This window comes from Ornithorhynchus anatinus, chromosome X1, assembly GCF_004115215.2.
Source record: "Ornithorhynchus anatinus isolate Pmale09 chromosome X1, mOrnAna1.pri.v4, whole genome shotgun sequence".
In the NCBI taxonomy this organism is placed as follows: Eukaryota; Metazoa; Chordata; class Mammalia; order Monotremata; family Ornithorhynchidae; genus Ornithorhynchus; species Ornithorhynchus anatinus.
This window is the reverse complement of record NC_041749.1, coordinates 51,345,191-51,361,785: the sequence shown is the minus strand read 5'-3', so window position 1 is coordinate 51,361,785 and position 16,595 is coordinate 51,345,191. Positions and strand designations below refer to the sequence as shown.

The 16,595-nt window shown below is 46.3% G+C and overlaps 1 protein-coding gene across 2 annotated transcripts in view; it reads right to left on the bottom strand.

The window, feature by feature from the left end:
• Positions 1–16,595, bottom strand: part of UROC1 (urocanate hydratase 1) — a 73,458-nt gene that overhangs the window by 35,401 nt on the left and 21,462 nt on the right. For both annotated transcript variants that reach the window (XM_029051330.2, XM_029051331.2), the window contains exons 9-10: positions 12,387–12,475; positions 904–966 (exon numbers count right to left, since the gene is read on the bottom strand). In XM_029051330.2, coding sequence (XP_028907163.1) covers positions 904–966; positions 12,387–12,475 — 152 coding nt within the window. The remainder of the gene's footprint in view (positions 1–903; positions 967–12,386; positions 12,476–16,595) is intronic.

Sequence of the window (16,595 nt, the reverse complement as noted above, 5' to 3'; positions counted from 1 at the left end):
ACCCAGATTCATTATCAAGGAAGATACTCTCTGTCTGCCTGACCTCAACCTGATGCTTTTCAGTCCATCTGTGCTGAATCGAGCATCGATATCAAATCCTCCAAATATTACCTGGTGCTAACCAATCAGAAAAACATTAACATCATTAAGGTTCAGACAGATTCCATGAAATTTTGTCTCATGAAGACACAAAGCCTCCTATAACTCAGGATTGTTGCACTGAACAAAGCCTTTGATTTCTGACATTATTGGCAAATTCTTCATTTCCTTATTCTATACTCTCTTGCCATGACTTTCTGTGCACCTCCTAGTTGGAGGATATATTTTTCAGTCTTGCAACTCCAGCCAGGATAGAGTCCTGAGAGCAGCCCCTCAGTGGGAATCAAGAGGCAGTATGACCTATTGGAAAGAGCACAGGACTGGGCGCTTAGTACAGTACTCTACACCCAGTAGGTGCCCATTAAATACCATTGCTTGATTGATTGGGAGTCAAAGGACCAGGCTCTAGTCACGGCTCTGTCATTGGCCTGCTGTGTGACCTTGGGCAAGTTATTTCACATCTCTGGGTCTTAATTTTCTTATCGGTAATATTGGGACTAAGGTAGATGGTGAGTCTCGTGTGGGACAGGGACTTGGTCCAATCTGATAACTTTGTATCTACACCAGCTCTTAGCACATCATAAGTACTTAACAAATGACATTAAAATAATAATTATTATTGAATTACCTCCACCTTTTTTACCCTCAAAGAGTATACTTGTCAAGCCTTTCTCGATATGCCCGCCCATCCAGCTTAATATTCTTTCAGCTCTTTCTTTCAGCACCCAATACCATCCTGAACCAATATACATTCAGTGCAGACTTAAGAGGAAACTACCAACCCAACCACATCACAGCACTTACCAAAGGTCAACCACATTCCCGTGATAGCCTAAACTGAGGGAGATTTTTTTCTTTCTTGCTTCCCTGAAAGAGAATTGGAACAGGAATGGATGAAGCATATATGGGTAGTTGTCAGTGACTCCCCACCAAGACATGTGCAAGGAAAAACATAATTTAAACCTGTAAAAAGCCATTCAGATACAGATGACCAAAAAAGTGAACAGCATTAGTTGAATGATTCTTTCTGAATCATTTTTCCCATACTTACAGAAAACTGAAACAGACATTTGGAAGTCAAGTGTCAGGCTGAGTCATTATCCAGATAATTTGATCAGTATAGGCAGTCCGTTTGAATAGTAATTCAAGCCCCCAAAACACCACTTTGCCTCAATAGGACTATTTCCCCTTTAATTATCCTCACAGTAATTGCCTCAACTGTCCCCTTTGGTTTCCTTTGGTAGAGACAACCTAAATGATGATGAGAGTTAGTGCAGGTTGATAGAAAAAATAATTACTCTTCATCTGAAGATGGTGACCTGGGTTTCATGTTTTATGCCATAAAACCCTGCATGGGCCAGGCCTAGCCCATTGATCCCAGTGGACTGTATTGGGCCATGGAAACACCAGCTGAATTCGGACTGCCCTTGATGCCCCTGGTGCCCCCGGTGCCCCTTAGTAGAAGCAGCATGGTGTAGTGGATAGAGCCCCAGCCTGGGAGTCAGAAGGTCATGGGTTCTATTACTGGTTCTGCCACTTGTCTGCTGTGTGACCTTGGGCAAGTTGCTTCACTTCTCTGGGCCTCAGTTATCTCCTCTGTAAAATGGGGATCGAGACTGTGAGTCCCACGTGGGGCAGAGACCGTGTCCAACCTGATAAACTCGTATTTACCCCTGCGCTTAGTACAGTGCCCGGCACATAGTAAGAGCTTAACAAACACCATCATTATTTGTACCTTCCTATTTCTAGCCAAATCTGGGACCAGGGAAAACTAAGGAGGCAGAGCCATGTTGGCCCTAAGGTGCTGCCTTGCTGCCATTCTTGTAGTCTCAGTAGCCCGCAGGAACCACTAAGTGTGTACAAACTCATCAAATGCATGAAAGCATTCTCTGGAAGTGTAGCCCATATCCCCTTTGGGTTTTAACCAAGCTCCCATCCCAGCCTTTTCTTTTATGGTATTTGTTAAGCATTTCCTATGTGTCAGGCACTGTACTAAGCGCTGGGGTAGATACAAACCAATCAGATTGGACACAATCCTGTCCCACATGGGGCTGACAGTCTCCATTTTACAGACGAGGTAATGGAGGCACAGAGAAGTGACTTGCCCAAGGTTACACAGCAGACAAGTGCCTTCACACCAACCCACCACCTGCTTTCTCCTACATTCACACCAACCCAGGCCGTTTACTCCTGATCACTGGCCTCTTCACTCCCAAGGACCCAAGGACAATTCGACCATCTCTTAAGGGTTCTCCTAAACACTGGCCTTTTCACTCTCAATGATCCAAGGACAATTTAACCATCTCCTCTGGGTATCACCAGATTAAGTTGTAATTGCGGTCTTTTACCTCAATGACTCCACCATGATCCTTATATCCCTTCCATCCTGTTAGCCCATCTCTGTCCTCTCCTCCCACCACATGTCCCTGCCCCATCCATCACCCAACTCCTCCCCACTCCTCCTCCCCACCCCATCCCTGCAACCCTGTTCCAGCACTGAAGCTCGTCCCCCTTCCACTGCGTGGGCCCCCGTCAACTTGCTCCCATCCGACCTCTCCCCGTCCCTTGCTCCGTCCCCTCCCCCACTAAGAGCATCAGCCAAGTATGGCTTCCCTTCATCCTTGACCAGTTCCTTTCATTCATTCATTCATTTAATTGTATTTATTGATGCTTACTGTGTGCAGAGCACTGTACTAAACACTTGTGAGAATACAACAATGAACAGACACATTCCCTGCCCACAATGAGCTTACAGTCTACAGAGGGGAAGATGGACATCAGTACAAATAAATAAAATTAAAGATATGTACATAACTGTTGTGGGGCTGGCAGGGGGGAAGAGCAAAGGGAGCAAGTCAGGGTGACCCAGAAGGGAGTGGGAGATGAGGAAAGGTGGGGCTTAGTTTGGGAAGGCCTCTTGGAGGAAAAGTACCTTCAATAAGGCTTTGAAGCAGGGGAGAGTAATTGTCGGATCTGAGGACAGAGGGAGTTCCAGGCCAGAGGCAGGACATGGGCTAGGGGTCAGCAGCAAAATAGGTGAGATTGAGGTACAGTGAGAAGGTTAGCACTAGAGGAGTGAAGTGTGTGGGCTGGGTTGTAGAATGAGAGAATTGAAGTGACGTAGGAGGGGGCAAGGTGGTGGAGTGCTTTAAAGCCAATGGTGAGGAGTTTTTGTTTAATGCAGAGGTGGATGGGCAACCACTGGAGTTTTTTGAGGAGCGGGAAGACATGTCCTGCGCGTTTTTTGTAGAAAAATGATCTGGGTAGCAGAATGAAGTATGGGCTGGAGTGGGGAAAGGCAGGAGCTTGGGAGGTCAGCAAGAGACTGATGCAGTAATCCAGATACGATGGGATGGGTGATTGTATTAATGCAGTAGCAGTTTGGATGGAGAGGAAAGGGCAGATTTTAGTGATGTTGTGAAGGAGGGAACAACAGGTTTAGTCATGAATTGAATATATGGGTTGAATGAGAGAGAGGAGTCAAGGATAATGTCAAGGTTACGGGCTTGTGAGACAGGAAGGATGGTGGTGCTGTCTACAGTGATGGGAAAGTGAGGGGGAGAACAGGATTTGGGTGGGAAGATAATATGTTCTGTTTTGGACATGTTAAGTTTGAGGTGATGGAAGGACATCCAAGTAGAGATGTCTTGAAGGCAGGAGGAGATGTGAAACTGGAGAGAGATCAGAGCTGGAGAGGTAGATTTGGGTTCCTGACTCAGTCACTCCTCCTCCTCTCTATCACTGAAACCTGGCTCTCTGCAGATGGCACGGTCTCCCCTGATGCTCTCTCCAGAGGAGGTCTCATCTTCTCCCACTCCCCTAGACTCATTGGGAAAGGAGGAGGTGTTGGCTTCCTTCTTGCACCCCAATGCCACTTTATCACCATTCCACCTCCCCCATCCCTTTCTCTCCCTTCCTTCGAAGCCCATATCATCCACCTCTACTACCCACTCCAGATTCTAGTAACTGTCACCTACCGCCCCCCAGGTTCCACCTCCAACTTCTTTAACCATTTTGATCCCTTTCTCACATTCTTTCTCCTTTTCTCCATGCCTAGATTGATGCTTGGGGACTTCAATATTCATATAGATGTTCCTGATGACCCTTCTGCTGACTGCCTTTTATCACTACTCAATTCCACTGACCTCCTGCTCCACCCTACCCCACCCACTCACCAACCTGGACACACACTCGATCTCAGCACTGGCCACTGCACAATCTCTACCCTCACCAACTCTGAAATCCCTCTATCTGACCACACTTGCCACCTCTCCCACACACCTCCTCCCCATAAATCTGTCCCAAAGGGACCTCCAATTTTAACCCCCCATCCAATATTCTCAACTCATCAGGCCCCACTTAGCCTCCATACCCAAACTACCTTCCCTTGATGACAAAATTAATGCTCTCAAAACCACCCTCTCTATTGAACTCAACTCACTCGCTCTTCTATCCCTTCATCAATCTCATACCACTAACCCACACCCCTGGATTACCTGCACAGTCCACTTCCTTTGCTCTTGTGCATGAGCCGCAGAGGGCTGCTGGCAGAAATCTAAATATCAGGCCGACTTCATCCACTTCAAGTTTATCTTCCGTGCTTTAACTCCTTTTCCGCTGCCTGGAAAAATTATTTCTACACCCTTATTGGCAGCCATGCCCATCACCCTCGCCAGCTGTTCCAGACATTTAACTCCTCCTCAGGCCCCCTGTCCTTCCATCTCCCCCATCCCTTGCCCTCAGTGACCTGGCCACCCGCTTTACTAAGAAAATTGACATTCTCAGGTGTGAGCTCCCTAAAATGTCCCATGCCCCTCCTCAGTCCCTCCCCCATCCTTTCCCCTCTTCAACTCTCCCATCTTTCCCAACAGTATCTCTAGAGGTGATCTCCTGCCTCCTCTCAAAATCCACCCCCTCCACCTGCACATCTGACTCCATTCCTTTGCACCTAATCCAAACACTTGCCCCCTCCCTTCTTCCCTCTCTAACAACCATCTTCAACTCTTTGCTCTCCAGTGGCTTCTTCCCCACTGCTTTCAAACATGCCCATGTCCCCCTCATTCTAAAAATCCCTCCCTTAACCCCACAGTTCCTTCCAGTTATTGCTCCATTTTCCTCCTACCACTCTTCTCCAAACTCCTTGAGCTAGTTGCCTACACCCACTGTCAAAAAATTCCTCTCCTTGACCCTTTCCAATCAGGCTTCCGTCCCCTTCACTCCACAGAAACCACCCTCTCAAAGGTAACAAATGATGTCCTACTTGCCAAATCCAACAGCCTCTACTCCATCCTAATCCTCCTCAACCTCTCAGTTGCCCTTCGACACTATCGACCATCCCCTTCTCCTGGAAACATTATCCTATTTTGGCTTTACTGTCACTGTCCTCTCCTGGTTCTCCTCTTATCCATCTGTCCGTTCATCTCAGTCTCCTTTGCTGACTCCTCCCCGGCCTCCCAGCCCTAACTGTGGGGGTCCCTCAGGTTCAGTTCTGGGTCCCTTTCTATTCTCTATCTACACCCACTCCCTTGGAGAACTCATTCCCTCCCATAGATTCAACTACTACCTCTATGCGGATGATACCCAAATCTACATCTCCAGCCATGATCTCTCTCCCTCTCTGCAGTCTCGCATCTCCTCCTGCCCTCAAGGCATCTCTACTTGGATGTCCTCCCTTCACCTCAAGTTTAACATGTCCCAAACAATGCTGCTTATCTTCCCACCCAATCCCTGTCCTTTCCCTCACTTTCTCATCACTGTAGATGGCACCACCATCCTTCCTGTCTCCCACTTCTTCAGCATCGCCCTGACTTGCTCCCTTTGTTCATCCCCCTCCCAGACCCACAGCACTTAGATACATATCTGTAATTTATTTATTTAAATGTCATTCACTCCAAAATAATAATCGCTCTTCTGAGCAATACTGTTACCCAGTTTAAGAAGTATAACCTTGGTGTTGTCCTTGACTCCTCTCTCTCATTCAACCTCCATATTCAATCCATCACTAAATTCTGTCGGTCCCACCTTCACAACATCGCTAAAATCCACCCTTTCCTCTCCATCCAAATGGCTACTGCACGAATACACTCATCCTATCACACCTGGATTACTGCATCAGCCTCCTTGCTGACCTCCCAGCCTCCTATCTCTCCCTAGTCCAGTCCCTACTTCACTCTGCTGCCTGGTTTATTTTTCTACAGAAATGTTCAGGACACATTTCCCCACTCCTCAAAAATCTCCAGTGGATGCCCATCCACCTCCGTATCAAAGAAAAACTCTTTACCGCTGGCTTTAAAGCACTCCACCACCTCAACCCCTCCTACGTCATCTCGCTTCTCTCCTTCTACAACCTAGCCCACACACTTCACTCCTCTAATGCTAACCTTCTCACTGTGCCTTGATCTTTCCTATCTTGCTGCTGACACTTTGCCCATGTCCTGCCTCTGGCCTGGAACGTCCTCCTTCCTCAAACTCGAAAGATGATTACTATGCCCCACTTCAAAGCCTTATGGAAGGCACATCTCCTCCAAGAGGCCTTCCCTGACTAAGCTCCCCTTTTCTCCCACTTCCTCTGCATCACCTTGACTTGCTCCCTTTGTTCATCCCCTTCTCAGACTCACAGCACTTATGCACATATGTGCAGCGTGGCGCAGTGGAAAGAGCACGGGCTTTGGAGTCAGGGCTCATGAGTTCGAATCCCAGCTCTGCCACTTGTCAGCTGTGTGACTGTGGGCAAGTCACTTAACTTCTCTGTGCCTCAGTTCCCTCATCTGTAAAATGGGGATTAAGACTGTGAGCCCCACGTGGAACAACCTGATTCCCCTGTGTTTACCCCAGCACTTATAACAGTGCTCTGTACATAGTAAGCGCTTAACAAATACCAACATTATTATTATTAATTTATTTATTTTAATGTCATTCACTCCAAAATAATCATCGCTCTTCTGAGCAATACTGTTGCCCAGTTTAAGAAGTATAAATGTTCAAGAATGAGAAGTCATCTGAGTCACAGCCCCATGTCACTTGTGTACAGATATGTAATTTATTTATTTATATTAACGTCTGTCTCTCTCTCTAAACTGCAAGCTCTTTGTGTGCAGGGAATGTGTCTGTTTAATGTTGTACTGGACTTTCCCAAGTGCTTAGTACAGTGGTCTGCGCACAGTGCTCAATAAGTATGATTGAAAAAATGAAAGTGGCAGAGCCAGGATTAGAACCTTATGACTCAAAGAACCACGCTCTATCTTTTAGGTAACACTGTCTCCCAAAGACTGGATTTTTCTTCTCCTTTGAAAGTTCTTGGCCTTATTCTTTCTCTACAGAGCTGAGACCCTGAGTCCTTGAAAATGAGGTTTGAGGTTTGAGGTCCTCAACGTCCCCTCCCTTTGGATTCCCTTGGGACAAAGAAATGTCAGTTCTGGGGTCTCGACAAGTCCCTCCTCTTCCCCTTTCCCCCTTCTAATCCCTTTCTTTTCCTTTTCCCCCACTTTGGACACTCTATCCAACAATCAATCACCCAGTGGTATTTGTCGAGCACTTATTTTGTGCAGATGGCTGTACTAAGCACTTGGGAGAGTACAACGAAAGAGCTGGTACACATGATGCCTACCGTAAAGGATCTTTCAATCTAACAGGGGACACAGACATTAAAATAAATTCCAGAAAGGGGAAGCAACCGAGTATAAGATATGCACGTATGTAAGTGCTGTGTGGGGAGGGGTAGGTTGGGTATCTAAGTGCTTGGGGGTAAATGGACTCAAGTGCCATAGGTGCTGGAGAAGGGGCCGAATAGCTGCTGGACCAGGGGCTAGAAACAGCTACCAGGGACCGATAGCTGCATTTTTGAGGTTCCAAAACTTTGCCAGTGTCCTTCCTCACCCCTCCTTTTACTCACTTCATCACTGTTCTCCTTTCTGTCACTGCAAACCTCCCATCTCCTGCAATGCACCCCTTGAGTTCATTTCCATTCGTCCTCTCCCAACCCTTTGCAGTGTCCCCTCTCTGACCACCCCCCACCCAACAACCCTATCTAAATGTGGCCTGTGGAACCCCTTCCTCATCCTAACCCACTCTTCCTCCTTGCTGTCACAGAGACCCGGCTCACATCCAGACAACACTCTCCCTGCTACTCTCTCCCTAGAGTGATTCATGTGGGTAAGGAGGAGCCAACCAGCTCCTTGCTTCCCAATGCCATTTTCCTTCCTCCATCCCCCACTGTCTCTTACTTTGAAGCCCACGCCATCACCTCTATCAGCCCCTACAATCACTAGTTGACATCATCTACTGCCCTCTGACTCCACCTCCAATTTCCTGAGCAATTTCATTGCCTTTCTCACCTTTCTTCTCTCCCTCTCCTCCCCTACACTCATCCCCAGAGATTTCAACATCCATGTGGATAAATCCTGTTGACTTCCTGTTCCACCTCACCTCACCTCCTGGTCACATGCCAGATCTCTTCATCCCTAGTCATTGTATAATCTCTAACTTCGCCGACTCCGAAATCCCAGTCTTGTAAAACGACCTCTTATCCTTCCTCCTCTCTTATACCTCGCCTCACCCCTCCCTGCAAAACATTCCCTTCCGCCCACAAAAGACCTCCAATCTCTTGGCCCCCCTCCACTTGTCACATTGCCCCATTGGACTCCCATTTCTTGAAATACAAATCCATGGCCTTAACTCCACCCTATCTGCAAACTCAACTCCCTCATTCCTCCCTTCCTTCAAACTTGCTTCGCCAACCCCCAGCCCCGGATCACCTCCACAGCATGCTTCATCTACTCCTGCTGCACTCCTGCCCGGGAGTGTTGTTGGTGGAAATTCAGGCACGGGCTGACTTTAGTCACTTAACATTCATCCTCCCTTGCTAGAACTCTGCCCTCTCTTCTGCTCAGTACCACTACTTTTTCTCCCATATCGACTCCCATGACCACTGTTGACAGCAACTATTTCAGAATCTTAGCTCCCTCCTGAAACCCCCAGTGTCCTCACCAAGCCCCTCTCTCGCCCCTGATGACTTTGCCACACCATTTCCAAAATCCACTCCTTCCTCGCCATCCAAACTGCCACCAGCTGGTCTGGGCTTGAATCCCAGGATTGTTAGAGTCATGGTTTTCAGGACATGCCTTCTTTTCAAGTAGGTGCCATCCCCACTCTCCCATTCCCAGGAGTTAGGGAGGGTTGGGACAGGCTGGAGTGGGGGTGGTAGTGACAGCACCACTATGTTTTAAATAAAAGTTAATAAAATTTTCAAAAAAGAGGATTGATGAGAGACCTGGGCCAGTTTGACCATGGGGAGGGGCTAGCAGTGGCATTCAGGGTGGCTGATCTAAATCTATTAAAGACACAAATAAGTCAACAAAGACAAAAGTCAAGCCATGAGAAGGGTGGAATATGGCTTGCAAGATTCCCCAACTTGAAGACAGGGATCCTTTCTTCTTTTATCGTACTCTCTTGAGGCCTTAGTACAGTGCTCTGCATACAGTAAGTGCTCAATATATATACAACAGATTGACTGGGGAGAGAAGCAGGGTCAGAGGGTGAATTCAGTGAGTGTGGAGAAGGGGCAGGAAAGCTGGGCCAAGAACTGGGGAGGGTGAGGAAAGAGGGCAGGGATGGGGAGGGATTTACTTACCTGACAGATCTGCAAACACGGAAAGCCGAGCGGAAATCACTTCAACAGGATGTGATTTCCACTGGGCTGTTGTGGAACCATCTAAAGAGGGAAAGGCCCAAGGATTAAGCCTAAACAATGTGAACAGTTCTAAACTAAACAGGGGCAGATTTTTCAATCCTTGGATCATCCAGGCCAATAGCTTCTCCCTTTCAAGCAATTTCAGAGCTCTACTACCAGCACATGAAAAAAGGAAAAGAAAAGAGGTGAAACTCAAAATAGCTCATTTTGCGTTTTTTTGTAACTTGGTAAGACATTTGGTTGGAAAGGAGATGGAAATTATGTTAAAAATTCATTTTTTTTTCCTCTCATTCATTCATTTTAGTCCATGGATAAGAATGGTTGGCTCTAACACTGGCTGAGTGTTGTATGGGAACACTGGGGATCGGATGGAAGAGTGGCATATCTCACCGTCAACCCTTTGCCCTTGTCCTGCCTCTGGCCTGAAACGCCTTCCCTCCTCAAATCCGATTATTCTCCCCCCGATTCAGAGCCTTATTGAAGGCACATCTCCTCCAAGAGGCCTTCCCTGACTAAGCCCCCCTTTCCTCTTCTTCCACTCCCTTCTATGCCATCCTGACTTACTCCCTTTGTTCATTAATTCATTCATTCAATCATATTTATTAAGCGCTTACTGTGTGTTTACTGTACTAAAGAGCTTGGAAGAGCTTGGAACAACTACAAACAGTGACATTCCCTGCCCACAACGAATTCACAGTCTAGAGGTGGGGAGACAGACATCAATACAAATAAATAAAATTACAGATATATACATAAGTGCTTTGGGGCTGCAAGTAGGGGGAAAAGCAAAAGGAGGAAGTCAAGGTGACACAGAAGGGAGTGGGAGATAAGGAAAAGTGGGGCTTAATCTGGGAAGGCCTCTTAGAGGAGATGTGCCATCAATAGATGTGTGTCTTTGAAGGCAGGGAGGGCAAATTTGAGGAGGGAGGACATTCCAGGCCAGAGGCAAGGCATGGGCCAAGGGTCGGTGGTGAGATCGAGGCACAGTGAGAAGGTTCGCACCAGAGGAGTGAAGTATGCGGGCTGGGTTGTAGAAGGAGAGAAGCAAGGTGAGGTAGGTGGGGGCAAGGTGATGGAGTGCTTTAAAGCCAATGGTGAGGAATTTTTGCTTGATAAGGTGGTGGATGGGCAAACAATGGAGATTTTGGGCAGGGGGAGGGGTGACACTTCTTAAACGTTTTTGTAGAAAGATGACCCGGGCAGCAGAGTGAAGTATGGACTAGAGTCAGGAGAGACAGGAGGTTGTTCTTCTCCAGTCCCAACCCCACAACAATTATGTACATATCTGTAATTAATTTATTTAATGTCTGTCTCCCCCCCGCAGACTGTAAGCTCATTGTGGGCAGGGAATGTGTCTGTTTATTGTTGTATTGTACTCTCCCAAGCGCTTAGTACAATGCTCTGCACATAGCAAACAATAAATATGACTGAATGAATGAATAAAAAGGGGAATTCAGGGAAGGGGGTGGGCAGTGAGAAAAGGGATGAAATCCTAGGGATCGGTCAGGCCAAGATCACTTGCCTGCTGGGACCATGGATTGTGGAGAAGTTTTTTGTTTCACCATTTTTCCTAAATTCCCTTCATCAAGCCTTGTGCTTCCCAGTTAAAGCTCAGCCTCTACTTCTATCTTGGCCTGGTCCCTCTGTGCTAAGGGGCCAGAATGTGTCCTGACAGCCCAGGATTACATAGTCTGCCTCAGGCATTCTGCTTAGGCTGGACACTGATAGCACTCTAGAATACCAGACAACGAGGGGCATCTGAAATTTAATGTGCTATGCCGGACCCTCAGGATAGCCTGATGATATAATATGCTCTGTTTTGCTGAAGAAGGCCAAGTTCTCCCGAATCTAGAGCATTTCTCCAGGGAGACTCCTGACTTCCCAAGTTACTTGTTCCAAAGTCAGTGATTCCTTCCCAAGTCCGTGTGAACATGGATGCTGCTTCTGAGTCAAGAAACCTGGCAGTAGGAGCAGAGGAGGAGGGAGGCTGAGTGGCTGAACATTGACATACTGGACATAGAGGTTCCCGGTGCCATGTCTATAGCAGACGGGGGGCAGACTAACTGAAAACTGGACTGTCTGTCACAAAACTTGATGAATGACCACCATAATTCAGCTTCCTTCAGTGATTCAATTAACAGTATGTAATGCTGAAGTCCCCATTCTTGAGGGCAACAATTTAATTCTTTCCCCTCACCACCACCTCAAAATTATTTTTTGCGGTCGTCGGTTTCTGCAAGACACATTAGAGCACTACTTGGATGTTAGGTGTGACAAAGAACAGAGTCCTTAAAAAAATGAAAAAACTGCAAAACAATGAAAAAAATCAGTGGGTAAAACAGAGGCATTGAATGAGTTATTAGCATTTTCACTTCCCCAATCCACTTTAGGCACCTCAGTGGTCATAGGAAAACCACTTAATCTCAATAGCTCTGCTTCCGAACATGTAGAGGGATGCTGTGAGGGAGGACGTCAGGCTACGAGGCACTTGGAAGAGAAAAACTGTTGTCCTGAGTGGCTGATGGAAAGCAGATCCTCCTTAACGCCCTCTGGAATGCCCTTCACCTGTAGTCTTACAAATAGTATTTATGAGTCGTACCTCAGCCGAGTAATGCAGTGATCCAGGTTGTCGGTGATCTCCATTAACCAACCTTGCTGGTGACGCTTTACGAGTGCAGCTTTATCAACCTGAGAGAAGAAGTACAAAGATTGCACACTGAGTCCAATATTTCCTCACAGAGAGGAAGCTCTGTGGTGGATTTTCACAGTGGGTGGAAAATACCACTCTCTGTGCCAAATTCTCTGCCCGCAGCCCATTCCAAGTTCAGACCAGAACTGCTCCCATCTGAAGAAGGGGTTTAAAGGAATGGAACTACTTGACATTGTGGAACTTCTGGTCTTTAAGCCACACTCAAACCAAGATCAGGAGCTATCATTTCCAGGGATGATTTTCCCCCAGATGACAGTCCCTTAAAATGGTTGGCCCTGGCAATCGTTCTCTTTGTCCCCCCCCAGGACCTGCCCTGCTCACTTATGGCCTTCCCAAGGCACCCCTCCTCCTGAAATACCACCTACTTTGGTAGTAGTGCCCATGCATGGGGAGTGGCTGTCTGCCAAAGTGTCTACATTTGGGCAGAGGAGTAATTTATGATTCCTCTTCCTTGGTGAATCAGCTGGCCGAAGGAGGGCAAGTTTGTGTTGACCTCTTGTCCCCACTTAGTTATGAGTCAAGCTGAGGGCCTCCATTAGGCCCAGTATAGTAAGAAGACATTTTCTGAACTCTTGCTCTCCAGTGGCCATTGGCCACTTTCTCTTTACCACTACACTCTACACTTGTTGACTTTCTGATCCTGCCCATTGTTTTTGCTAGAATAATAACAATTATAATAATAATCATGGTTTTTGTAATAGGCTTACAGTACCAGCACTCTGCTAAGCGCTGGAGTAGATTCAAAAGAATCGGATCGGATATAGTCTCTGCCCCTTATGGGGCTTACTGCCCAAGGGAGATGCCCATCTATGTGGCTGTCCAGCTGTCCCTTTACAGAACATCATTCAGTCACTTTGTTTTAATGAGAATAAGTGATTGCACAGGTAAAGCATGGGTTAAGGTCCAGATAGGCAATAAAATGTAAGTCTTTTCCTTAGAACAATTAAAATCTTTCACAACACTGATTCTGATTTCTGTGGTAAATTTATATACTTGAAGAGAATGTCTGAAAGATAAGGCTGAAGGACTGCAATTAGGAGAGCAGTGAGGTAGGAGTTCTGGTCATTCTTCACTGCCCCTATCAGCCCACCACCAGTCTGCTTGGATGCTGGAGGTGGCCCTGAAGCCAATTTTGGACTTCTGCCCACTGGTCTTTCCTGCTGGGAGGCTGGGGTGACTCACTTTGTGCATCAGGGATCCAGCAAAAAGATAACTGCCTGGAACCATTGCCAGCACCATGTGTGGTGTGGATTGCAAGACCCTGGTCCCTCCTCTCCTTAAATGGATGGTTGAGTCTGAGAGGGAGCAGGGATGATAGGAGTGTAATTTAAGTATTTGTAAATTCTCTTCTCCACCTATCTGTCCCCACTCCCTGTTTCTCCACCTCCATCTTATCTTTGGAGTGAAACTCTTCCTCCAGGGTCCCAGCCCACCTCACAGATACCAGCTTCCACATTGCCCAGCTGGGGCTGCAAGGCAGGACTGCTGTGGAAGGCAGAGTGAAGAGACCTCCCTCCACCTGGGACTTGGGACAGTCTGGATCACATCACATGGCTTTCAGTTTAAAGTCCCACCTCCCTCTTCCCCAGCACCATTCCCTGCTTGGAAAGGGTGAATTCATAGTAAAGTGTGCAGAGACCAAGTCAGGCAATTCTTTAAAGCACCGCTGAATGGGATTATCTCGAAGGACTAAGATTCATTAACATGTAATAAAACAAAGTTCCGCAAACTGTGGTGGAACTGGAGGGAGAAAGCAAGAGTCCACCAGTATACTGGCCCAGCTTCAGGCCCTGGGGCCCCAACCACAGCATATCCTAACCATAGAAGCCAGGTTGGGACCCAATCTGAGTCCTTTCAGGGACATTGGTGCACAGAATGAGCCCCAGCAGGGGTACTGTTAACTGCAGCATGGCTCAGTGGAAAGAGCCTGGGCTTGGGAGTCAGAGGTCATGGGTTCGAATCCTGGCTCAGCCATTTGTCAGTTGTGTGACTTTGGGCAAGTCACTTCACTTCTCTGTGTCTCAGTTACCCCATCTGTAAAATGGGGATGAAGACTGTGAGCCCCAAGTGGGACAACCTGATCGCCTTGTATCCTCCCCAGTGCTTAGAACAGTGCTTTGCACATAGTAAGCGCTTAACATATGCCATTGTTATCCCAGAGAGTACTGTGAGTTTAAAACACCAGCAAAGACAGTGAAATTGTTAGGAGTAAATTGGAGAATAGCACTGTTTGGGGATACCCCCCACAACTCACACAGGGTTTTGGGGGGAATTTAAAGCCTATAGGGCTCTCTGGGTGGGGCTGTTGCTGCTGGGGTTTGGGGTTCAGTTAGGGAATATCTGCAAAGTCCTTGCAGTTAGGGAATGTTTATAAAGTGTTTCAAAGTTCTTGGAGGAAAGGAACTGAGAATGTTCCAAGATTGTTCTGTGGGCAACATCAGATGATTGTTTTATCCTGATGTCAAGACAGAGTAGAGTTTAGAGGACTTAAGAAGCCAGTGGTTTTCAAAAAAAAAAGAATCAGAGCTGTGGCCTTGAGTAATAAACACATTGTCGGCACATAGTAAGCGCTTAACAAATACCAACATCATCATCATCATTATCCTTTCTCAGCATTCTGGCCCAAAGCAGAGGGAGAAGCATTGCAGATCTCTCTCTGTCCGGGATCTGTCTTTTTTTTCCTCTTTCTTTAATGGTATTTGTTAAGTGCTTACTATGTGCCAGGCACTGTACTAAGCACTGAGATAGATAAACCAAAATCAGTTTGGACACAGTCCATGTCCCACAGAGGGCTCACAGTCTTAATCCCCAGTTTTCAGATGAGGTAACTGAGGCCCAGAGAAGTTAAGTGACTTCTCCAAAGTCACACACAGCAGACAAGTGGAGGAACCGGGATTAAAACCTACATCCTTCTGTCAGGGGGAAAAAGCCATTCTTTCAAACAGGAAAAGCTCACCCAAGTGGGAAGAACAGGACAGCCCATTAGAAGTTGTAGGTCAAGTGCAAATGGGAAATTAGGCAAGCCAAAAAGGAATTTGAAGAGCATTTTACAAGGGATGTTAGCTATTATTAACCAGAGATTCTTCAAATATATCAAAAGCCAGAAGCCTTCTAGGGATTCACTGGAGCCACTTGATGATCATGAACTAAAGATTCCTTCAGGGATGAAAAGGTGATTGCTTGGAAACTCACTGAAGGACCCGGATCAGGTTGTGGTATTCCCACTGGGTATTTTAGACCAAATAGATAAACTAAATGTAAATCATTTGACTGTGAGCCCCATGTGGAACATGGGCTGTGTCCAACCTTATTTTCTTGTGCCTACCCCTTGCTTACCCCATGCCTGGCACATAGTAAATGCTTAACCAATATCATTAAAAAAACCCAAAACAACAAAAAACAAATCATCAGGACCAGATGATATCCACCTGAGAATTATGAAAGAACCCCTAAGGGAAATGGGCAACTATTAAAGAAAGGTATGTAACCTATCTTTATAAACAGCTACTAGACCAAAAGCTTAGACCCATCACAGTGTTTATCAGTAGGGGACTGGGCCAAGTTTGCATTGTAGTCACAATGTATGTGTCTGGAATTATGGTGAAACCTCTTAGGACTTTTTTTAGTATTAGTGTGAAGCAGGTTTCTGGTTTTGAGGTTTTGTAAAAGATCCACTAACACTGAATTGTTCTTAATAAACTTCATCTTAATTTCCATGTAAGCAAATCAGATATACAGGGGTCAGATTTTCATTAGAACAAATCTGGTTTCTAAAAAACCGGGAAGGAAAGTATTGGAAAAAACTTAATTTGGGTTTTATTGAAGTTAAAGCACTTAAAAATCATTTCCCAATACTCAAATCCAGAACCTAGGTTTAGCCTTATTTAATGAATCCCTTCCCCACCCAAAAACAAACTAACTTGAAAGTCCATAGAACTCTTTAAATGAACTTTGGATTTGAGCATTAATTCAATTCTATTTCTAAAAAAGGATTCTCTTTGCTATTGCAGAGAAATAACACATTAGAAAAGTGAAGGCCAGAACTTGCAAGGTAATTACTATCGAGCACCAACAAGTTTTTAATTAGGGATTATTAGC